A 25,959-nucleotide genomic window follows, 5' to 3' on the forward strand; every position below is an offset into this window, starting at 1 on the left:
GCCATCGCACAGCTCTTAATGTGGAAAAATAAAAAAGTTATAGATTTTTGAAGGTGGGAAGTGTGAAAACTAAAAAGGGCCAAGTCATTAAGGGGTTAAACATGTAACCGTGAATAGAAACATTTTGCTCATGTTATGATAAAGGCGCAAGTTGTGCTTGGAGCTTTAGTACTTGCAATTTAACCAATGCAGAAGGAAGGGGTCAAATGACTGCTTGTTTATACAAGAGATAGAAGATGCATGATCTCCGTGTAATAATCCCTGATGTTTTAAAATTTGTGTTTTATGGACTTTAATAGACATTCATACAGGATGTGTGTTGCTTAGTGTATTTATACTGTTGGGCGATGTAAGCACACAAGGGTAAGCAACAAAAGAAGCTCATCATGGCTGATTTCCATTATGCTGTAAAGCTTCTCTGCAGCTGTCTAATTCGACACCAACATGGAAAGATGCAGCTGTAGTCTGTGGTCCATCTGTTGTGGAAACCATATGATGCAAAGTGAGGTTGTAGAATTCACTCAGGCTCACAATACACACTGACGCCTCAGAAGATATTGCCAATGAACGTTATTTAGGGCTTCCGTGGGGCACTAACCCCCTTGTTGAGCATAAATGAGAAAATAAACCCCAGTAGAATGCACAATATTATGCAGCAATACAATATGGTTAAGCCATAATGTATCAGTCACTCTCATTGCTGTTACAGATATGTTTAGCTTGCTGTTAAATGGTGACATGTAGAAATATGTGACCATGTAAGATTTTTTCTTTTGTTTAGGTTACAGCCCCTGAATTTCAGTCACAGCCATGTGTTGTTCGGTAATTTTAGAAACAAGACCAATGTCACCTAAGCGTGAAAGAAGATTTCCCAGGAAATGTCAATGCTCCAGTGCCAGGACAGAGTCCTAATGCACAGGGGATTTGTGGCTACATTCAGAGTGTAAAGTAGATCAATGGCTTGTGTTAAAGCAAATAAAATAAAAATCTGCCACATGGAGTGTTTACTAGACTGACAAAAAAGAGAAGGAAACAGGATGCATGTAATAAAGTAAGCTGGAGTAGTGCTTTGGAGATTTATGTCTCATGTAACGACTTAATAATGTTTAGTTTTAATTACACAATGCTTTTTTTTTTCCATAGAAAGCTGCAACTTGATAGAAGAGAGGGCTATTAAAGCATAAAACTGAGTCTTCCCAGACAGCTTTGTTTGATGTGCATCATTCACTATGAAGACTACAACAAAAAGAACAAAAGGTACATCTCTCATCTGCACTGTTTGTCTTATTTTATAGGTTACTGACCCCAGCCTGTTGCTTTGTTATGTTTTATATATTAAAACTGGCATAAGAAACAGAATTGCTCTAAAGCCGTGTACTATAAACCTGCCTATATTATATATTTCTTATAATGCTTTTTCTTAACTACCCTCATGCTTCTCCCATGCCTGACATTCCACTTTACTGGGCTTTACCCCTTAGGGACGTTGCCCTTTTTCGTTTTTGCATTTTCATTTTTCACTCACCACCTTCAAAAATCTGCAACTTTTTATTTTTCAATGTACAGAGCTCTGTTTGGGCTTGTTTTCTGCATAACAAATTGCACTTCATAGTGACAGTATTTATTATTCCGTGCCGTGTACTGGGAATCGGGTAAAAAATTCATAATGCAGTGAAAATGATGAAAAAACACATTCGCACCGTTTTCTTGTGGATTTTACAGCTTTCAATGAGAGCCCCAAATCACGTCTATTTTATTCTTTGGTTCGGTACGATCACGAGGATACCAAATTTGTATAGGTTTTATAATGTTTTCATACATTTAAAAAAATTAAAACCTTTTGTACAAAAAAAATTAGTCATTTTGCCGTCTTCTGGCACTTGTTCATACTTCAGTGCACGGAGCTGTGGTTGGTGTAATTTTTTGCGACTTTTGATGAAGTTTTTAATGCTTTCATTTTGAGGACTGTATGGGCTTTTAATCAGTTTTTATAGAATTTTTTATATTTTTCAAAATGGCAAAAAAGTGGCATTTTGGACTTTGGGCGCCAATTTCCGTTACAGGGTTAAACGCCAGTAAAAATCGCTAATATATTTTGATAGATCGGACATTTTGGGATGTGTTTATGATTTTTGCTGTTTATTTATATTTATATCAGTTCTCTATATATACCGTATATGTGGGCGTATAAGACGACCCCCAACTTCTGCCCTAAAAATATAGAATTTGGTATATACTCACTGTATAAGACTACCCCTCTCCCAAATGAAAAAAAGTCTGCTTAAAACTTTGCAAAACAAACAAGAGAGCAAGTGCCTGGTGATCATAACTGTAAGCTGCGATATTAATGAAGATCCGACATGCTTCTGTAAGTGCCGCCTGTGACGCCGACCGCTGTGACAGGGTGGCTGCATTAGCATACAGCGCGCCGCCCCGTCAGCGCGTACTAAGCCTCTTCTAATGACTGTGAGAGGCGGACTTCCGCGCATGCGCGGCGGTCCCAGGAAGCGGCTCTCTGCGCGCTGACGGGGGAAAAAAAAACCTCACACAGTGCGGCCCCCGTATATCCGGCGTATAAGACGACCCCCCACTATAGCCATTATTTTAAGGGGTTAAAAAGTAGTCTTATACGCCAGTATATACAGTACTTCTATACATAACATCACCCCTGCCTTAATTCAGAACACTAGTGAATGTCTCTCTGCTGTCTCTAACATCATGTCCTCTCTATTCTTGAAACTTAATCTTTCTAAGATTGAACTTCTTGTCTTTCCACCATCTACTAACTTACCTAACCCTGACCTCTCCACCTCAGTCTGGGGATCACTATAGCACCGAGGCAGCAGGCCCGCTGACTTGGGGTTGTGCTGGACTCTGACCTCTCCTTTTCACCATATATTCAATCTCTTGCTCGCTCTTGACGGATGCATCTCAGAAACATCTCCAGAATCCAACTGTTTCTGACATTTGAAACTTCTAAAATGCTAATTGTTGCACCTATTTACTCTCGACTAGACTACTGTAACTCCCTACTAATTGGTCTTCCAATCACTAAACTCTCTCCTCAACAATCTATTCTTAATGCAGCAGTCAGGCTAGTTTTTCAGACCAAACGCCACACAGATGCCTCCAGTTGGTGCCAATCACTGCACTGGCTGCCCGTCTCCTTCCGTATTCACTTTAAAATAATAACCCTCATCCACAAAGCTCTGAATAATGCTGCACCTCCCTATCTCTCTTCTCTCTTCTCAGTCTATCGCCTTATATAAATAAAGATTATTATTATTAAGGGGGGGGATTTAAACTTTTACTTTTTTTTACTATTTTATCATATTTTTTTTAATTTTTTACAATTACTTTAGATCCTCCAGGGTAATTTAACCCTGCAGGGTCCGATTGCTAATACTATATACTGCTATACTAGCCTGCAATAGCCTGCCCCCTGCTGGCTATTAGAAATCATTGCACATGGCAAGCCTACGAGTCTCAATGAAACTCTAGGCTGCCATAGCAACCGACCGCCGCCCTTCGATGACGTTGCATCCAAGATGGCGGCGGGAATTTTAACGGTAAGTTAGGTGCCGCGGTCGAGTTTGAACACGGCACTTAACAGGTTAACTGCCACGATCGGTGCCAGCACCGACCGCAGCAGTAACAGGCGAGTGTTGGCTGTATTATACAGCCTTCACCCGCTGTGTATGGACAAAGCTCAGCTCGTGAGCTCTCGCCATACACTCATTGCGGCACGAGGACGATATAGTTCGTCCTCGGTCGCTAACGTGTTAAGCAACGTTGTGGCTGCTGTAAGCAATCTCTAGTTGTAACAGTCATGGGACTAAAGACTAATGCAATCGGAACATTACATCCCTTATACTTCATGTACTGGACTATTTCTATTTTATTTTTCAGAACTGTTTAACTGGGATGAATACTTAAAGGAAACTGGTTCAGTAGCTGCTCCTTTTAACTATTTCAGACAGGTACGTTATTTTCTCATTGACGTAAATTCTCCTTTGTTTCCATATAGACTAGAGATGCACCAAATGGAAAGGCTGCATATAATTAATTTCTTTTAAATTTCTGCACTCTTTGTTCCTTGCCACAATCTCTGGGTTGTGAAAGTTAAAGAGGACCTTTCACTATCCCACTTACATGTAAATTAGTTTACATTCTGTAGGGGCTGCTACACAGATTCACGGGCACTTAAAATTTTCCTTCTAGCCCCCACGGTTGCGGAGACATTAATCCCAAAATCTGTGTTTGGTCCGAGAGGAGAAGATGCGGGGTCTTTTCTCATACTGTAATTTCTCTATGTGCATCTTAAGGCTATGTTCACACATATTCTAATTTTCTGTTGACGTTGCGTTTACAGCGTGTTTACAAAAATGCAGTGTTACACGCATTGTAAGCACGCATGCAATATAAACGGAAACGCAAACGGTATATAAACGTAAGTGCAAACAAGACATCAACGTATACACCACATAAGCGTAAACACAATGCAAATGGCATGTAAGTGTAAACGCAAATGTGATGGCACGGAAGTGTAAATGTGCCGTAAAAGCAAGCGCTGTTTACTTAATCTTAAACACGGCGCAAATTTGACATAAACGGATATTCTGCACATGCACAAACTCACCTCAAGTGCTGCAGAAGCTTAAATGTGCCATAAACGCAAATGTAAAAATGAGACAAACGCCACATAGGCAGAAGCGTGCCGCAAAGCCATGTAACCAGTAACGCAATGCAACGTAAGCGGAAAAGTGGCAAAAGCCACGCAAGAAAAAACCGTGACGCAAACGTCCCGTAAGCGTAACCGTGACGCAAACGTCCCGTAAGCGTAACCGTGACACAAATGGCCCGTTAGCGTAAATGCAATGCAAACGGCTCGTAAGCATAAGCGTGACACAAATGTGACGCAGATGCAACGTAAATGCAATGCAAACACAAACACAGCATATACGTGACACAAACGCCGCATAAGCGCAAACGTGCTGCAAACGTAAAATTGTAACCGGGCTGCAAACGCCACATATACATGATGCAAATACAGCGTAAGAGTAACTGTGATGCAAACGCTGTGTAAGCAACACGTAATCGCAAACATAACACAAACTTATCATAAGCGTAAACGTAAACATTGCATAAGTGTAAGGTAAAGCAAACGCCGCGTAAGCGTGACGCACACGGTGTAAACATGACACAAATGTAGCATAAGCATGACGAAAACGCATTGTAATCGTAAAGAAACCGCTTGTGAGCATAAACGTGACGCAAACGCTGTGTAAGTGTAACCTGAAACAAATTTTGCTTAAGTGAGACGCAAACGGCGCATAAGTGCGAATGGTGCTTAATGGAATCTAAACTGAAAGCAAACGCCATGTAAAACGCAAATGCGACATAAATGCAATGCCATTGCATAAAACATAACATTACGTTTTATGTTTCCATTTACATTGCGATTGTGGTAACGTTGCATTTGCTTTCACAACTCATTTGTGAGGAAAACGGAATGTCCATGCAATGTAAACGCAATTTCGAAACTTTGTGATTATGTAAACGCAATGTCAAGAGAATATTAGCGGAATGTGTTTGAACACAGCCTTTAGATGAACATAGAAACAAATCGCAGCTAAATATTCACAGTAGCTTCTCTGAAATTGCCTAACACCAGTTGAACAGTATGAGAGAAGATTAGCATAACACATGCCCCCAGCTCCTCCTCTCTGACCAAACACAGATTATAATGGTCAGATATTGGGACTAATAACTCAGTAACCATGGGGGCTAGAAGGAAAATTCAAAGTGCCCCTAAATCTGTGTAACAGCCCCTACCGGATGGTATACTAATCTACACATGTGCGATGTGGTGAAAGGTCCTCTTTAAGGCCTCTTATAAATATTTAAGCTTTAGGAGACAACCTCTGCCTGTTTAACCCCTTAAGCCTATTTTGATGATGGACGCAGCCCCATTTTTCAAATCTGACGTGTCAATTTAAATTGTAATAACTTTGGAACACTTTATTATATCAAGTTGATTTTGAGATTTGTTTTTTTTTAGTGACACATTGTACTTCATGTTAATTGAAACATTTCAGTGATTTTGAATTTATGGAAAAAAATTAAAAATGTGTAAAAATTAGCTGACCAATCGCTTGAGGAGGGGGACTTCTATTCCTCCCCTGACATATTGCTCTCAGAAAACATTGGACCCTTGATTCAGTCGCCCTTCAGTTTTCAAAGAAGAGATATAAAAAACCTTTTTATACTCTAACCGGAGCTCCAAATGTATCAGCTACTTCTCTTTCTGAAACGTTCCACGAGTTAGCTTTCCATGGTGTAATTTTCTATTCCATCACCTAAGAAGAAAACTCCAAGAATAGACCACTCTTCAGAACATCCTTAGTGGGTTTTTTCTTCCTCCAGTTCCACCATTCACCACAGTAGACCACTAAAAGAAATAGTATGTTCTTAAAATGAGCATTTAATTATAAAATTATACTCACAAAAACAGTGTTAAAATGTGCTTATAAAATAGTAAATAGGACACCAGCTTCCCATGCTCGCTCGACCCTGGGTTTCACCAACCTTAGCTTCTTCAGGGTGACAAACAGGAGCCATGACGTTCCACAAAATCATGGTGTCTTTATGCACTGCTGCCCGTGATATTGGGGAAATGCCATGGTGGCTTAAGGGGTAAAAGATGGCACCTCCAAAGTAGCTGAGCAGATGCTTCTGGGGCCACACCACTCTTTTGCACAATAGATACTTGTCAGCTACGGTCTGTGATCCGGTAAAGCTAAGCTCACAGGCATTTACCCATTATTGAAAGGAACTATTGGAACATTTCTTCCAAGTGGTGGTTGGGGAAGCCATTCCTATTATTGAAAACCTGGGGCTAATAATGGCTCCCAGGCTTTATAATTTCAGACATGAATGTGGCAGGCTTCAATAAATATAATGGAAAAATATTATTGAGGTACATGGTGCAATCAGAACAAAATAGTAAAAATAATCCTAAAATAAAAGCCCATAGCAAAATAAAAAGACGCAACTGCACTTTTTTGGTTAATTTTTCAGCCTCCTCAAATATTACATAGTGCTACTAGGAAGTACAAGCTGTCTCACAGAAAAAAGTGCAGAGTTGTAATATGAAAAATAAAGTTGGGGAGCAAAAAGTTACTACTGGGGTGTAAGGGTCAAACATTGAACTCTTCAACATACTAGTAATAATAGATCCGGTCAGATCTTCCATGCAGATGTTGTTATTCAACTATACTTCTCTGCAACAGATTTGGAATTTTATATCAGAGGAATGGAACACTGAAATGACATGAAATGAATCAAAATGAACAACACAATTGGGTGGATTCATTTACACTTCCTAAAAGTTAGTGAACAGTTAAACCAGGCAGTTATGGTGAATTAAAAACAAATCTGATTTAGTTACTAACTTGCACTTCCTAGTTGGCTAAGCTTCACCTCAGTTTGGTGTATATCAACACAACTTAGGGCACACTATATCCCTCTCTGTTAAACTACAATTCTTTTTTACTACTGTAGTTGCAAAAGCCCCTAACAATGTGTCTCAAATTCTTAGAAAACGTGGTTCAAAGCATATAAGACAGCAAAGTGGTGCAAATTCCAGAGCTCTGGTGATATTGTTTTCTTAGTTTATCTCCCATTCATTTCCAAAAAAATAACATTCTAAATGTTTAGCATTTATGTGTGGAGTACATGAAAAAATAGTTCTTGACCCATATGATGCTGTGTACGGCCTCATCTACACAAACCTATTTCAATGGGCTCTCATGGCTATGGTTTTCAGGCCCCTGTGTATAAGCCAACTACCCACAAATTTTGGAGCAGGTCCTAATTTTATCCCCGTTCCTGGCTCAGGCATTCCTTTTTTTTTTTCTAAATTTTATATTCTCATCTACACTTGAGTGGACCTCACATGCTGCTAATACACAGGTCCATTGTTTGCAGCCCCCAGGTGCCTGGACCAGCCGATCAGGAGACTTGGATCTATTCCAAGAGGCACCACATGCTACCTTTACACATAACTTGGTGGGGGCAATCCATTTGAAGTTATAGATAGTGGGAATATAAGGAACCTACATGTGCGTATACAGAATTTGGCCTCATGTAATCCCACTGGACAGTCGGTGAAATGCCACTGTTTTATGCTGTTTTCAAGTAACTTGTTTCTGTTTTGTTGCTGTGTAAACCAGGATTTTATATTATGTTCTTTGTAGTCTAGGAACCCACCCAATAATGAATTTAAAATTGGCATGAAAGTGGAAGCTCATGACCCTCGAAATGTTACCTCCGTTTGTATAGCCACTGTTGTGGGAATCTCAGGGGCTCGCTTGCGTTTACGACTAGATGGGAGCGATGATAAAAATGACTTCTGGAGGTTGGTGGACTCCTCTGACATCCAGCAAATTGGTACATGTGAGAAAATGGGAGATATGCTGCAGCCTCCTTTGGGTAAGAAGCGTGGTATATGAAAAGTGATCTGCTGTATGAGGTTGAAATGAAAGCCATGCATTTAATTGCATTTATATTAGTCAGCACTTCCTTATCACTGAAAAGTAGTTGATGGTTGCAAGGAAATAAGATCATTGTAAATAGGGTCCATCAACTCCAACCACAGGGCTAGGTATAAACAGATCATTAGAAGGATCTCTGCACAGCTCATTCATATATTTGTGTGTACACTGTAATGAGGTCTCATTTTAGACGTTTTTTTTTTCTCTAAATTGAATTATCTCTAGTTTAGTAATTCACTGAAGATTTAGTCTGCCCGTTCCCTTAACCCCTTCCAACCGAGGCCCTTTTCTGATTTTGTGTTTTTATTTTTCACTATTCTCATTCAAAAATGTAGAACTTTTAAAGAACTGTATTAGACCTTGTTTTTAAAATTTTCTTCACAAAAAAAAAAATCTTCACATTTGGCCGTTATTTTCCATTACAGGGTTAAACGCTGGGAATAACCGTTATTATATTTTGATAGATCGGACATTTTGAGACACTGCGATACCTAGTGTGTTTATGATTTTTACTGTTTATTTTTATATCAATTCTAGGGACAGGGGTCTTCTTGATGATACTACAGTGTGTCAATATATAAGGATTTTATTGACACATATCATACATGGGGAAGCATCAATCTAAGCTAATACGACAGCGCCCACACACTTTTTACTGCCAGTGGCAAAGCTGCACTCTTTACTACCGGTGGGTGTTTGCTGCAGTATGCAGCAAGCACCAACCTTGTATGGAGAGGGCTCAACCCTACTGATTTCCATAAAGACAGAACTATGGAGTACATTTATCAGGGCTTCTATGCCAGAACACTTTTTGCATCGCTATTTTCCAACTTTTTTTTTGTATTAAGTTTTTGTTCCTCTTTTATTGCATTTTTGATCAAGGTAAAATCATAAATTTTGGTGGGTTTTTAAAACATTTTTACGCCTTTCATTGTGCGGGTTTAACAGTGATTTTGTTTTATTGTAAATTCCGGACACGGTTATACCTTATTTGTGGGGTTTGTGTGTTGATTTTTCACTTTTTTTTAGGTTATATGTAATTGCTATATGTAACAGGGTTTTGGGGGCATTTAGTTTGTTACTTAATTTTTATTTAAAAACTATTTACATTTAAAAAAAATTTTTTTTTTTTTTTTACTTGTCCCTCTATGGAACATAAACAAGCAATCGTTGTTTATTATAATACCTATTGCATGGTATTAGTACTGTAAGCTTACGCTGATTCATAGGCTCACTCACTGACTGTAGGGTCTTGTCACAGATAGGACCTTGCATTCTTTTATTATGGATAGCCCTGGGGTCTTGGCTCATACCCCATAGCACTGACCGGAACCCCCCGAAAATCCCCTGCAGGCTGTCAGTAGTAGATCACTGCGCTTCCTGATTCCGGTTCGGCTCCGCTCCAGAGCTGAATAGGCATTGGCTCCATGTTGTACTAGTACGGTGTGTAGCGCTATTAGTGCCAAGAGGTTAGAGAAGAGAATATAATACTTGTGGTTCTGTGGGCTACAGAAGCAAAGATATCGATAGTTAAAAACATAATTCGGAGTGCCAGCTACAGACAAAGATCCAATTTGTAACTGTGTCTGTAATTGCCTGTATTTCTAGTTCTATAGCTGTTTGAGTAGGGTAGTAGTCTTTTCAGAAGTGTCAGACAGCAACATGTCTCCTAGCGGGATGTAAGATCAAAATAATGGAAAAAAAAAACTGTTCACACAATCCCACTTTCAGGAGATAGCTGTAAGGAATACTGTCATACTGTAATATAAATCGTAAAATAATAATTCGTTTAGCTAAATTCTTGCAGTGATATTTTTATTTTATCCTATAAAGGATTCCGGATGAATGCCTCGTCCTGGCCAATGTTCCTATTAAGAACACTAAATGGTGCAGAAATGGCCCCAGCTCTGTTCTTCAAAAAGGTAGGATAAATACTTTCCACTCTTTTATATATTTGTAATGTAATTGGAATCTCTCTCCTTGCCCCAATTTAGACTTGGATTACATTCAAATGTGAAGATGTTTTACAGAAAATACTGTGGCTTTGCATTTTTTTTCAAGCAATACTGCAAGGCCATCCCTTTGATAAACCATACATTTCCATGAAAGCTGCAGGTGAAACTAATGGGAAATTGTTGTGTCCAAACATATTTACATGTGTATCAACTAGCACTAAATGCAACACAGAGTAAGAAAAAAAAATAGAGTACAAAAGATTTATCCACTATTTCCCTGTATGTCATACTGCACTATTTCATTCAGATTCATACAGTTAGAGAACTTATACATATTGGGTCTAGCAACAGGATATTTCATTTTACCTGCTTTTATGAACCAGGCATGTTCTGAGTGGGCATCTAATCACAGTGGGTTACAATATTTTGTCCTGCACTGCATTCATTTCTAGAAAGCCTCCAGGACAACTGACTGCATGGCATATACAGTAGGGGGAACTTTAATTCACACATTTATTCTCAATTGCCCCACGAAATTAACAAAATGCATGAAGAGTCTGAACTGCCTGTGATCAAACATTAATTACCTATCCTGTAAATAGGGGATATGTATTTTAAGATAAAATTCTAATAATGAATTGGATTATAAGATGAGCAGAGCACGATGGTCTTGGAGTTCAACTAAATGTATAAAGTACCGTATATACTTGAGTATAAGCCGAGTTTTTTTAGCACAAAATTTGTGTTTAAAAACCCTAACTCGGCTAATACTCCAATCTCTAAAACAATTAACACTGTACTCGCCTTTCTTACGTGCCACTCCCCCCCCCCCCCCCCCTCCATGTAGGTCCTGTTCTGCTTCTGATGTTCCGGTGCCTCTTCGGGTCATCTTCGTGTTCTTCCGCTCCTCTTCAGGTCCCCTGGCGATGCCGGCGGCTCACAATGACGTTGGCAAGCGGATAACGTCATTCTTTGTGCTAGCCAACCCCAAAGACCCAAAGGGGGCCTAACTTGCTTTGTGGGAAAACCCCTAAACAAGGACGTTGGTGCCTGGGTCGGACTAGGGGTGCAGGCAGTGGTAGTATCGCTGCCTGTGTCCAGTGATGTCAGTCTATATCAGTGATGGCAAACCTTTTAGAGACCGAGTGCCCAAACTACAACAAAGACCCACTTATTTATTGCAAAGTGCCAACATAGAAATTTAATTTGTGATTTATACTCCCTTCTCTGTCACAGTTTTCATTGATACAAGCACCTGAGGACACCAATAAAGCAGAAAATAGTCCCAGGTAGAGCTGTCACTTTAAAATAGCTCTGTGCACAGCAAGTCCTGGGCTGCCTGGGACTGCAGGAAGATACCTGGAGTCATCTCTGGTGATGGCCTGAGTGCCCACAGAGAGGGCTCTGAGTGCCACCTCTGGCACCAGTGCCATAGGTTAGCCATCACTGGTCTATATCATACTGCTGACCACTGTGGTGGCACCCATAGAGCGGGTAGTTCATTGTCCACCTCTACTCCCGGCCCTGCAAGGGCGGCAAACTGGGGCTCTGCAGGCCGTGGGTTGTGCAACCCTGCTCTACAGGCAAACTGACATAGTGCAGTTTGCTCTATTTTTGGTAAATGTCGACCATTGACTTGAGTATAAGACTAGGGTGGGAAATGCAGCAATTTTATGCCCAGCAACAGCCTCCCTTCACTAATAAAATGTCCACAGCATGGCCCCCATTATAATATAATACCCAGCATGGCCTCCTTAAAAATAATCTTTTATATATTTGCCATCTGTTGCTCCAGCAATGCCCTCTGCCCGCTCAAACATTGATGCGACAGTGTTGCCACCTGCTGATGTTATAGTGTGTTAGCAGGCATTGTTTGTGTGTGTGTGTGTGTGTGTTGACGTCCATTTGCCCACTCTGCTGGGAGGAGCAATGCAGAGAAAACTAACTGCGGGGAGCGCTGGAGGGTAAGCATAAGCGTTTATTATATTTAAATACAAGGGTATAAGCTGAGGGGGATTTTTTCAGTACAGAAATTGTGCTGTAAAACTTGTCTTATTCCTGAGAGTATACACAGTATCTTAAAGAGAACCCGTCATGCAAAATAACCCCCCTAAACTAGATATATTTTCATAAACTGCCATTAGAGAGCATTGCCTCTATCCCTTCATTGTCCCTTAACATGCCTGTAAACCTAAGCAATGAGGTCCTATCGCTGTATGTAAATGACCTGTGAAATGTCCAATGAAGCATTAGCATATTCAAGCTGTCCAGCTTATTCATGAGTGGGAGGCACAGCCACACCCCCAGTGCATGACTTATAGCCTGTATAATGGTGTGAGGCTGTACAATGATGTGCTTCCTGGTGCTGGGGGCCACACCCCTGCAGCCTGCGTGTGTGTGTATGTATGTGTTTAGGAGAGATACAGCAGCTCCAGGCAGCCATGTTACAGCAGAACATGTCAGATTCGTGTGTAGCTGATGTCTGTGTCTCTCACCTGTATATTAGGAGGATGCAGCATGTCAGCAGATGCAGCACACACACTAGCAATGCTTTACTATACATTACACACAGACATGAGCAGGGGGAGGCGAGGGGAGGGGGAACAGGGGTGACATCACTGCCTCTGACCATGTGACCAGCTTCATTTACATGATAAAAAATAGATGATTTTACACTGAATAAAGTATGAAATAACTAGATAAAGGCTGGGAAGGGATCCTTGTGAGCTGTTCCAACAGGTAGTATTGACAGGGCAAGTGACAAAGACCTGATGACAGGTGTCCTTTAAGTCTGGAATACGTGCCTGTCTTTATTTTTTCAACTCCTGCAAAGGAAGGGAGTCGTTGTATCATACAGAAATATGATGCAAGGACTCCCATCCTGTGGGATCTGGCCGACATGTGGGCCCATTTCCACAGAGACAGCCTAAGGTTCAGTTCACACCTGGGAGGTGTATGTTACTCTTTATGTTTAAGGAGATTGTGAGGCTGCATTATGACATTGTGTTGCATTTAGAAATGAGCAACCGTTGTTTTGCATGTAAACAATACAAAACATTTGGGTTCTACTTTGGTCGTATGTGTTTCAATAGAAGTGCAGATGCGATTGGACTGAGCCCCGCACACCTGCATTTGTGTTAAATTTCTAAACATAATGCAAACGCAACATGTGAATGCAGCCTTACAGAAACTAAGAACAGAAGTTGGGAATCACACAGCTGCATTCAATACAATTCTTACTAATTACTCCTCAGCACACCTGTATTTGTCACACAGGGCACTCTGCGCTCGAGCAATAGCATTATATTGCACCCCCATAGTGCGTCGTAATAGCCTCTCCCTTTCTTGCTCCCAAGAGCCATTGATGTCACCAAGCTCGTGGGAGTGCTAGCGCATGCGCAGTATATCTTCAGATCGCGCAGTGGCTGAGTTTGCAGGGCGGCATGAACTACCGCTGAAGCCTCGTACCATCATGAGGGGCCCAGTCCACTGACACCAAGGATGATCAATCTTTTATTTTATATACACTATATTTAAAGTCAAGACTACTTAAGAAGTCTGCCCCACATTATTAAGCAGCCTACAATTTAAACCAAAATGGGAAATAAAAGATGTGTCTGCTTTGGAGGAGCAACAATGGGTGGAATGTTTAGGTGAGGGCCTGACTACAATCAACATTGCTAAGACACTTCACCGTGATCATCACACAATTAAGATGTATGCCGATTCATAGCACACACGTTTGCGTGCTGATAAGTGAAAATTGAGGACTCTTTCCAACAGGCAAGTACGTCAGGTTAAAAGAGCAGCTGCAAAGATGCCTTGTCATAGCGGCAGACACATTTTCGAAGCTACTGGTGCCTCCAACAACAAGATGCAGGGTCCTTCAGAGGTTTGAAGCTGTGCTTAAGCTATCCTGCTGACCTCCTCTATCCACTGCACACAAGCAGAAACCGCTCCAGTGGGCCAAACAATACATGAAGAGTGACTTCAAAACAGTTTTCTTCCCTATGCAAACAAGGCCATAGCGCCAACAAGTAGGAGGTTGAGTAATGTTTTGGGCTGGAATTGTCGGCACCTTTAGGATCCCTGAAGAACAGACCAACTCCATAATATACATGGAGTTTCTCAAACAGTACTTCCTGCCATGGTTCAAGAAGAACCCCGCATTCTGCAGCAAGATAATTTTCATGCATGATAATGCATCGTCTCATGCTGCAAATAACACATCTGCATCTCTGGCAGCATCTTTGGGGACAAACTTACGGTGTGGCCCCCATGCTCCCCTGACCTCAACCCCACTGAGAACCTCTGTAGCATCATCAAAAGGAGTGTCTATGATGGCGAGAGGCAGTTCACATCTAAGCAACAGCTCTGGGAGGGTTTTCTGTCCTCATGCAAAGCAATTGAAGCAGAAACCATCCAAAAACTGACAGATTCAATGGACCAGAGAGTTCAGAAGCTCCTTTTCAAACAAGGAAGGGGTCCTATGTGCAAATGTAACATCACCTAGAAAAAAATGTTTGACTTGAAAACCGTTTGATTTCAGTCTGTAACAACCTGCTAATGCTTATAAGGTCACAAATGACCATTACTTTGTTCTTAATAAAAATGAAAAGGTTGAAAACTCTGCTGTGCATAATAGTTTAGACCATGCATTTAGAGTGTTTATTTAAAATACATAAATAATAATAATATAAAATAATATAAAATAATAAATAAATAATATTTTGAAAAATATGAGAAAATATTATTTGCATAATAATTTAGAAATACATACAAACATAAGCTTGTGCTGTCATATACCCTTTGTTGGGTGGAAAACAGACAGAAGGAATGTCCGTTATGATGTATGTGGCAAGGAAACTGCAAACGCTTGCTCATGATTTCAGCTTGGTTGTCCTTATGACTAACCACATTACCAAAGATGGATCAGCTAGTTTTCGTCCTGCACTGGGCCGGTCATGGATCTTTGTGCCCACCACCCTTTCACGGACGGCACCTGGCCGGCTCTTTCACGGACAGCCCCCGTGATTTATCAGAAGTGTCAGCAGAACTGGGCTCATATTAATGACCTGTGGCAGTACTCATAGTTTTATACAAGCTTAAAATTACGCATCCGTTGCCTGTATATTTTTCCTCCAAATGTGTCCTGTTTTCCTCCTGTTTCTCCCAAATATGGGGAGTCACTATAAGTGGTTATAGCTCTGGAACGCTATAAGATATCCAGAGGATTTTGAGATTGTTTTCTTGTGACACATTGTACTTCAAATTAGTTTTAAAATTTGGATGATATATTTTGTGTTTAGTTATGGAATAAAAATCTTATTTTTCTAAATTCTCTACTTTTGATGCAGATAGTCATAGCTCCCAACTAAATTCATAACTTACATTTCCCAAATGTCTGCTTTATGTTGGCATGATTTTTTAGGATTCCATATATTTTACTAGAATGTTATGAGGTTCAGAATTTTGGTGCCATTTTTTTCAGAAAATCTCCAAAATCTGTATTTAGATGGACCTGCTCAACTTTTAATCGACTGTGAGAGGCCTAAATAATAGCTAGTCTGGTAAATTACCCCATTATGGAAACTACACTCCTCAACGTATGAAAAACCACGTTTAAGAAGTTTGTTAACCCTTTAGGTGTTTTATAGGGGTAAAAACAAAAAGGAGGTGTGGTCTACAAATTGTAATATTTTTTGACAGTACATTAATTTTGGGTGAAAAATTTTCTATGGATTAAATGGAAAAAGGCTCCTCAAAGTTTGATACCCAATTTCTCCCGAGTACACTGATACCCCATATGTGGTATTATCCTGCTGTACTGGCATAGAAGGGAAGGAGGCGCCATCCAGAGCAGATTTGCATTGTCACATTGTACAGGCTACATATATAATATATATATTTTTTTTTTAATGTGGACCTATAGGGGCTTATTTTTTTGCCACATGAGATGCACTTTTCTGGTACTTAATTTAACTGGTTTATCTGTGATATTACTGTGAAAAGACATTTCTTTAAAGACAATGATGAGGGCACTGTACATTCATGATACCAATCTGTTTCACAAACTGAATGTATCCAAACAAGAAACACTATCTAGCTTGATTTCCAGGGACAACAACCAAACATTAACCAAACACAAAATTGTAGGATATTAAAATCCCTCCTATTATCCTACTCTATTTTGGACTGACTCCATGGCCTCAATTTAAAACGTGAATTAATGGTTCATTATTATATACAGGTGGTCCCCTGCTTAAGAATGCCTGACTTACAGACGACCCCTAGTTACAAACGGCCCTCTGGATGTTGGTAATTTACTGTACTTTAGCCCCGGGCTACAATAAACAGCTATAACAGTTATCACAGATGTCTGCAATTAAGCTTTATTGTTACTCCTGATTCTTATGACAATCCAACATTGTTAAAATTTTATTGTCATAGAAACCAAAAAAAATTGTGACTGGGGTTACAATTCTAAAATATATAGTTTCACGTTACTTACAAATTCAACTTAAGAACAAACCTACAGAACCTATCTTGTACTGCCTGTATTGTAAAATAATAGTTTCCATAAATGAAAATTGAAAGGCATGCTCACAATTATCTTTTATCATATACCTATACAATATTCCGGCTCTACTCTAGAATATTTAATACTTACCTCATATTGTTTTATTTCCCAGAGAAACTTTAGTTTTATCCACAACTTGATTTAGTCTTTTTTGCTTCTTTTTCGGGCACAACTAATGTAGTGTTCCAGCCTAGTGGGTCCGGGAGCTGGAGAACGGAGTTTTCTATCCATCGATTGCTCAGGATATCTTCTATGTTTTACAATATCACATGATCGCAGTAGCTGTCAATTTCAGATCAGCTGATCCGGGATTCCCACATGGTTTCATCCCGCTCCGCCTCCACCTCTCGTACCGCCCACAGGCTTTTAAGTGTATTATCTATTGTCTTTATAGCCAGAATTTGGCAAATATGTAAAAGTCATTTGTATAGAACTATGGCAAATGAGTATATATAATATATATATATATATATATCTATCCAAGAAAAAAATGAGACTGCACTGCTAGGCTTGAAAAAGGATCCTGAACAGGGTCTGAAACGTTGCACTTGGGCTAATAAGGCTCCCATCCGTTTTTTCACATTTACCTTGGAGTGCAGTCTCATTTTTTTCTTGGATATATTCGTCTGGTGTGTCAAGACCAGGATATTGGGTTTTGCACCCACAAAGTTATTTGGCAATCTTGGTGCTGCTGGACTTTTCAAATGTTGTGTGTATCTATATGTGTGTGTATATGTGTGTATATATATATATATATATATATATATATATATATATATATATATATATATATATATATATATATATATATATGGTCCCCTCCTTAAGAACACTCAACTTACATACGACCCCTAGTTACAAACCGACCTCTGGATATTGGTAATTTATTGTACTTTAGTCCTAGGCTACAATAAACAGCTGTAACAGTTATCAGATGTGTCTGTAATGAAGCTTTATTGTTAATCCTGGTTCTTATGACAACCCAACATTTTTAAAATACAATTGTCACAGAGACCAAAAAAAGTTCTGTCTGGGATTACAGTGATAAAATATACAGTTCCGACTTACATAGAAATTCAATTTAAGAACAAACCTACAGACCCTATCTTGTATGTAACCCGGGGATTGCCTGTATGTATATATATATACTATTTTAGAATACGCTACATTGTATTAAATACTCTGTGACCTAATTACCATTTCGTAGTGTTTCTCCGCTCCACTGATGCACAAAAGGAACGGGCTTCACCACATGAAGCTAGTCATGATAATGGGTGATTGTATTGCCTAAAACGCATAGACTAAATGTCAGGATGTTTATGCTGAACATGCATATTTGAATAATAAAGCAAGGCACAGATTTTTCACCAATGCTGGATCATGGTTCGTTATTTCTTGAGACCCATTGACTTCTATGGCTGTCTGTGGTCTGCAAATGTTAGAAAAATAGTGCATGCTGCAATTTCTTTTATTCCAACAGACCAATAAAAAAAAAAAAAAAGTACATGTGAATTACCATATAGACAATTAAGGATTAGTATGTTATCTGTGGAAATTGTGGATAGCACACTGACGTGAAAAACGGATGTGTGAATGAACCCTTAGATAAATGTGTGAAAAATATTTTATAGAAAAAGTCCTTTGAGCTCAGCAAAACAGAAGTGTTGCATTTATATTTTTGTTAAGTGAAGTAACGCATTAAAGAAATAAATATTCTTGCCTGTTCGAAAATCAAAGGGCTGTTAGCTAATGGGAAAAGCACATGCTCTGGTGGGAACTGTATTTCTCTGGAGAATTAGAAATGAAGCAAAAACTGTTTCCTCTGTTTTCAAGTGAAAGAAATCTTGTTAATTCTTTCCAATAGGAACCTCAAAAACCATTGCAGAACTTATTTAAAACTGGAATGAAACTGGAAGCCGTGGACAAGAAGAATCCATTTCTCATCTGCCCGGCTACTGTGGGAGATGTGAAGGGAGATGAAATATTTATTACATTTGATGGATGGAGGGGAGCATTTGACTATTGGTGCAAGTTTGACTCTCGTGATATATTTCCTGTTGGGTGGTGTAGCATAACTGGAGATTCCTTACAACCTCCTGGAAACAGTGGTAGGTATTCCAAAGAATGCTTTTACATAAAAAACCTGAGATGGATAATGTGAATAAAGTTTTGTATGTTTTCTATGTAGTAAATATTTAAGATGAGGCTACTACTCACATTGTGCTTTTTTCCACTTACACACAGCACTGCTACATCCATACATTTTACACACAGCTGTTCTTCATTCATTCACACATACACAGCTCTGCTACACACACATACACAGAAATAGGAACATACTATTCACTGCTATACACACACATAGGAACTGATTGGGCTCTACTACACACACTGGGCCCTGCTATGAACAGAAACGCACACACCTCTTTTTCTTGCCCTATCCCAGCCCTTTGCTTCTTCTCTGCCCCATCTCTGGCAGCATGAAGTTATGCTTCTGACATCACTCCAAGTCCAATGTTACAGCCGGGGTGTAGCTATGAGAGGGAAAGAGCTCTTCTCCCTGGGAGATTGTGTGAAGTGCTATGTCGGAGCGTCCCCCTATTTCTATTGCAGCGGACTATAAAACAGAGGCAGTTTTTAGCAAGATTTCTTCTTGCTAAAAAGTGCGTCTTCTGGTCCAAAAAATATGGTACTTCACCAATGAGACATGCAATACATTCAACATACTTCACTCTCTTTTTTTATGATGATTCAAAATGCAGGCTAAGCATTCTGCCTCTAAAATGTAGATGTATTCTACTAATACACCACTAGGTGGCAATATAGAAGAAAAAGTGAAGGAATCAGAAACAATAGAGTTGAAACCACAACACCACTGTGTATCTGCTTTTTTTCCTCTTCTAGTCCGTAATAGTGATGGTGGAGGTGCCATCTCCTACTGGCACATGTTACAGCTGATCACCATTGATTCTTTCTCTAAATGGAACTATGCCTGTCAGTATCACAACAAAAATTGGGTGAGCATAATGTCTATGGGGAACTTTACACCCACTCTCCTATCCTGTTGGTGAAAACATTTATAAGTAACCTGATGCACCATTTTTTTCATTGTTTTAGTGTCATTAAAAAAAGATACAAAGTGTTATAGGGAAGCCCATAAAACGAGCCTTCAGGACTGGATATCCACTCGCCTAAAAGCAATGTTTTTACAAAAACTACCATTTGAAAAGAAATTGGTACAAAAAGCATCCCAAAGCACTTTTCTTAGGGGCTGGGTCTCAAAATGTTGCAACCCCCCCCTCCCCCCCCCAATATGTTTATATTATTTTGAACTCCAGAAAATCACATTATCAAAACACCAGAAAAAAGGAGTTATTACCACAAGTTCTAAAAACAAATATTTTAGCCAGAAAGTTCATATCCGGTGTAAAAACCCCAAAATACACTGTATAATCATCCAAATTTTTAACACAGAGTAATCCCCATCACATATAAATTGTAACATATCCAAAAAGTCACAGATTATATCATACCATTGTCATTCGAGAAAAAAGGTATTTCACTATGTGAGGGGAATCGGGTAAGTTCCATCCTATCAAGTCTATTGGGATGCTGGGACATACTGGTGTGAATATAGGTAAGTTAGCATAGGATGCAATTTACCTGATTCCCCTCATATGGTGACATACCTTTTCTCTAATCACAATGTTATGATATAATCTGTGACTTTTTGGATGTGTTACAATTTATATGTGATGGGGATTACTCTGTGTTAAAAATTTGGATGATTATACAGTGTATTTTGGGGTTCATACACCGGATATGAACTAATTTATGAACCGTCACATTCACTAAGATTGCTCCCTTTAGCACAATAATAACACTTTGTAGTTTACAAACAGTAATATGGTAAGGCCATCTGTAATATGGGACTGTAGGAGAATTTTATACTAGATAGATAGATGATGGGTAGATAGTTGATGGAATATAAATATGTAAGATGATCTAGATTTATAGAAAGATGATAAATTTATAGATGCAGAAATATATTTATTTACTGATGGATACAGTAGACGAGAGATAGATGATTGATGGATGGTTAATAGATGGGAGATGGGTAGATGGACAAAAAGATTGATAAATTTTTATACAGACGGATATATAGATGGGAAATAGACAAATTATAGGAGATAAGTAACTAGATGAATAGATGATATATACATAGGTGATAGATGATAAGCATCTTCACCAGGGCATCCAACCAAGGGCGATTTTAAAAGAGCATGTGCAGGGGGCCCCTTTAGGACACATGGGCCCTGGAAAAGTTCACAGTTTGCTGTCCCTGATTATGGCTATTAGTAATCGGATGTGTCTGATAGAAGAGAAATGTGCATGTTGTCATATGCTTCCACCACCAGGTGGCACTAAATTACGAGTAAATGGCTGTCATTGCAGTGTAGTACAGTGAATATGATATTCATTTGAAGAAGATTTAATTATACCTCTGGACATTACACCTAGTTTATGTTTTTGTCTACTTCACACCCAATTACTTGCAGAATCCACCTGTTTTATTTTGAGTCATACAAGAGCGGATGTTTTCTCTTATACAATACTGACAGATAGATACAGTAGAATAGAGATAGATGGATAGATAATAGATGGGAGATGGGTAGATAGACAACACCATGTTTTTAGACTTCTTGTAGGTCATACTTGGTGTTAAGGGGGCTGCCTTTAAAGGTAGCTAAAGGAGGGATTGTTTTCCATTTAACACCTTGGAAAACTTATTTGCATTCTTCCTAGAATTCCCTAGTGGAGCATCTATGGCTTTAAGTCTCCACACGCCTTTAAGGTGGCCTTAAATGGCAATCTCTCCTTAAGGAGAACACCTACTACTGTCTGACCCTTCTCTTATACAATGTAAGACATTGAGTTATGACAGATGCTGAGAAATGAGTGTGGGTGACCTGTATCTGTGTTCTCCTGGCTTTGATGGGTAAAGATCCCACTGAACATATCCTCTTCTTAGTCAGCACTGATCTTTCATTCCCACAGTACAAGTGCTCTTATCACTTCCACACTATTGTAGTCTCCTGTTTTTAGGATCTTCTGTAATTATGGAATGGGATTTGTTTCTTTGTTTTGTTTGCAACATGATTGTAATTGGATACAACTTCCTCTGTGACCCAGGAGGGGGGATCACTTCTTGTGTCCAAAGAAGAGTAGAGAAAACTGTTTATAGCAGACCATACTATATATGACTTCCTAATGAAACTCAAAACTAATAATATAGAACACACAATAAATGCATTTTGTGCTTTTTATTACCCATTATATAGCTTATCTACACAGTTGGAATCTGCTATGAAATGCATTTTCTCCACATAAATATTGTGCTCTCTTTTATTATTAATGCACTAAATAAAATGTGGTATTCATAAGTGGATAGTGAATAAAGATGGGGGCTAGTGTCCTCTCTACTTTATAAAAACCTTATGAGTGGAAGGTGTCCTGGAATAATGAAGAGGTTTTAAAGTTGTTGTGTTCTGCATTATAGATTAATTTAAATGTATTTGGCTACTTCCATTATTGTTTTATATTGATTTAACATCCATGTTTAGACTTTTACATGAATACAATACAAATGTACCAGTATATTTCCACTTTATTATCCATTAATGCTGCTGGGTAGACAGCTTGTTTACTACTAAACTTCCTCAAAGCACTTGTGACCTGCCTCCCTGGCCTCTCATGTTCCCACACTCTAATCTCTTGTTATTATCATCATTATCAGTGCTTATATGCCAAAAACTAGGGTAGAAGCATGATAAATCTCCCCCATAGCCCTGATCACACTGCTGGGATCTAGCTAGCAACTTTAATAGTAGGTTATAGGAAAATTACCACCAGGATGAAGGATTATAAACCAAGAACACTGACATAGTAGTGTGTTCCCCCTTTGGCAGGATCTGCCTTTTCCTTTCCTATGGTCTTGTTTTTATAAAAACGAATCTCTAACATTGATGCAAATTAGACTGAGGGGCTTCAGAATCGTTTCACAACTATTGAGCCTGAAGCCCCTCAGGCTCATTTGCATAATTTTAATTTAAAGGGGTTTTTTTTCGTAAAAATAAGGGCCTAAGAAGCTAAAGGAAGATTGGTTCCTTCCAGGGGTTCACACACCAACATCTAAGTGTGCCTGCTTTGCATCCTTTATCCTGATGGTAGATGTCCTGTAAATACTATCTGTTTTTTAGTGATGTAAAATGGACATACCAGTCTGAACAAGGAAAACTGGAGCAGCTTCTATGTCAGTAACTTGAAGTTGATGACCTATACATAATGTTTTCTTTCCCATGCATCCCATTACTTATGTAGCCTATTCATAAATCATATCCTCTCTTGTCAGAAAGGAGTACATTTAATGAGAAATATTGTACATGTTGTTATGCCTTCTGGCAATGCAAATGTTGGGCATCTGACTGAGTCTGTCATTTGTTAATTTCCCCATCCAACGTTTATGAACACAATGACATTTACAGCAGTTGTGTTCTGTTTCTTTTAGTCTGGGTTCTTCTGGATGCTTATAGAACGCACCAGGTAAAAGGAGGACAAATTAAATGTGCATCTGTATAATGTATGTAACACTAAACCTTTCTCACAAAATGTGTTTGGTGACTCGGATGGTTTTCAGCAACTTATGCAAGGAACACAGTGTCCACATATTTCAAGTTTTTCATGGATAGTGAATAAAGGTATACATTTTGTTCTGGTTTTGTGATTAGAAGTAAGCCCATCAGTTTCCTCTGATAGTGTGCGCTCTATTACTACCCTTTCTCCCTTCTGTGTTGTTCTCTAGGCAGCTCCAGTGACCCCACACAACCTTTGCTCCAACTCGCAGGCCTGGGTGCAGGCTTCAGGGCAGGTGACTGATGATCACTGTCACTGGGATTGGCACACAATATGACAAGACTTGAGCAGTTTCTCTTCCTCTTTCTTTCATTCTCTTTCTTCTCTCCCTCCCTCCCTCCCCCACTGCCGGCTTTCTCCCCTCCCATCCAGTAGCACATGCAGATCTATGAGTGGCGATTTGCTGGGAGGGCTCAGGGCTGATCCCGGCAGCAGGGGGCTTTGTCTGTTTTGGTCCTGGTGTGAGTGAGCTTTTGAGGACTATCTGATGTGCAGTGATACACACATTTTAGAAGGTAGGACATTTACACACAAATCCTACTTTATTGTTTCTGTGATGGAGTTGTGTCTGTAGGCAACCTTTAGCACCCCACTTAGATGTGTTCTTCATGGTAAGAATTGACTTATTTCTAGAATATATGCTTATAGATGCACAAAGTAGAGGACAGACTAATTGTAGCGCATAACAATAACAGAACATTGAATTTACTTTGATTTCTCATTGACCTCCTAGAACCATATAACTTCAGAGACAATTAGCATTTGACTTGTAGATCAGAAAAGTAGTTTTCCTGAAGATGGTAAAGTGATGATAAACAAAGGGCATTCTGAGTGCATTCTGTTAGCATAGACATAAGAGTGGCAAGTAATGACATCCTGCCAATGGATCCATATTTATTGTAGTGCACTCATTTCTAGAATTAATTTCCAATATCCTGCCTTGGAGCGCTTTGCTCATGACCCTTCTGAACATTATACAACCTCCTATCATTCTGCCTTTCCAGTGTGAATTTGAACTTTACATTACCCTAAATTTGTAAACTTTAATTGTAATACTTAAATATATTGCATCTTTTAAATAGGGTTAGATGGTATCAGTAAATGTATTGAAAAATATTGAATATCGAAGTGAGGAGGGAGCAGATAGTCTAAAGCTTATAATGTACATTGTTCGGTCCACTTTATCCTCTTGTCAACTGTCTAAAAATTCCAGTGGTGTGTAGGGTGTTTCCACGCCCACCAATAACCTATTATTGATTTATGGGACAGGTCTTTAATAGTTTAAATTGCTTGACTGAGAAGATACCTGAAAGAGCGTTGGTCCTGTAATATGTGTGGTCAGCGTGGATGACTATAATGGCCAGTATGGTCTACAGTATGTATGACCGTCTCAGGGCAACACTTGTTCATAAATATATATGGTTATACAGTCATTAACATGTGTATCTAATGAAAATCGCTATAGGAACATGCCTATAAATGACAATAGGAAGTGTTGGATGTCTCTTGTTACTAGTCATGCACATCATGTACATATTTTCCTATAAATTATCCTATCATGACATCACAGATAGTTTCTTTGTTTTTGTTTTTTTTTTGAGGATTTTGAGGTTGTATATACCCATTAAGCGAATACAATGTCTACACACTATGATTGTACCTACAACAACTGTATATTCTACAGCTAGTCTTTTTGATGGTCTGTCTTGAGGCAGAGGCTGCAGCTTTGCCAAGTTTGCTTGAATAGGACTTGAATCACTGCACTACTACACAAATGTATGATGTTGAGAGGTATAAAAAATTGAGGCTGCAGCTTTCACGTATGGCTAGCCTGTTTTCATTAGCATTTCCAGTAAAACGCATGTGATTCCTTACCGCAAAGCATAGCACTTCATGTGACCGCACCATTAAAGTACTTGATCCCTTTAGTGCAAGACTTTAAGGAGACTCATCCTTAAAGGAACTCTACAATTTGATTTCGTGCATTATGAACCAAACATACCTCAAGAATGCTGTAGCTACACTGATGCAGGCACATATCTTGTTTAATCCCTGAGTTGAAGGATTTTGCTGAAAAAACCATTATGACATTCAGGACCTTGGGAAAGCTGAATTGCATGCTTCTTGCAGTACATAAACACATTTCTGCACTGTTCCAAACAAGACTAATCAACCT

General features: G+C 39.2%; 1 protein-coding gene across 5 annotated transcripts in view; it reads left to right on the forward strand.

Annotated features, from left to right (window-relative positions):
- The window catches only part of SCML2 (Scm polycomb group protein like 2), an 80,266-nt gene that overhangs the window by 18,476 nt on the left and 35,831 nt on the right, over positions 1-25,959 (forward strand). For 2 of the 5 annotated variants that reach the window (XM_072136304.1, XM_072136305.1), the window contains exons 2-7: positions 782-1,051; positions 1,144-1,257; positions 3,910-3,980; positions 8,259-8,493; positions 10,389-10,477; positions 18,955-19,198. In XM_072136304.1, the coding sequence (XP_071992405.1) occupies positions 1,230-1,257; positions 3,910-3,980; positions 8,259-8,493; positions 10,389-10,477; positions 18,955-19,198 (667 nt within the window). In that variant the 5' untranslated portion in view covers positions 782-1,051; positions 1,144-1,229. Of the gene's footprint in view, positions 1-781; positions 1,052-1,143; positions 1,258-3,909; positions 3,981-8,258; positions 8,494-10,388; positions 10,478-18,954; positions 19,199-25,959 lie in introns of those variants that run through there. The other 3 variants (XM_072136306.1, XM_072136303.1, XM_072136307.1) reach the window with 2 other exon arrangements.

This window comes from Engystomops pustulosus, chromosome 2 (assembly GCF_040894005.1).
Source record: "Engystomops pustulosus chromosome 2, aEngPut4.maternal, whole genome shotgun sequence".
Lineage (NCBI taxonomy): Eukaryota > Metazoa > Chordata > Amphibia > Anura > Leptodactylidae > Engystomops > Engystomops pustulosus.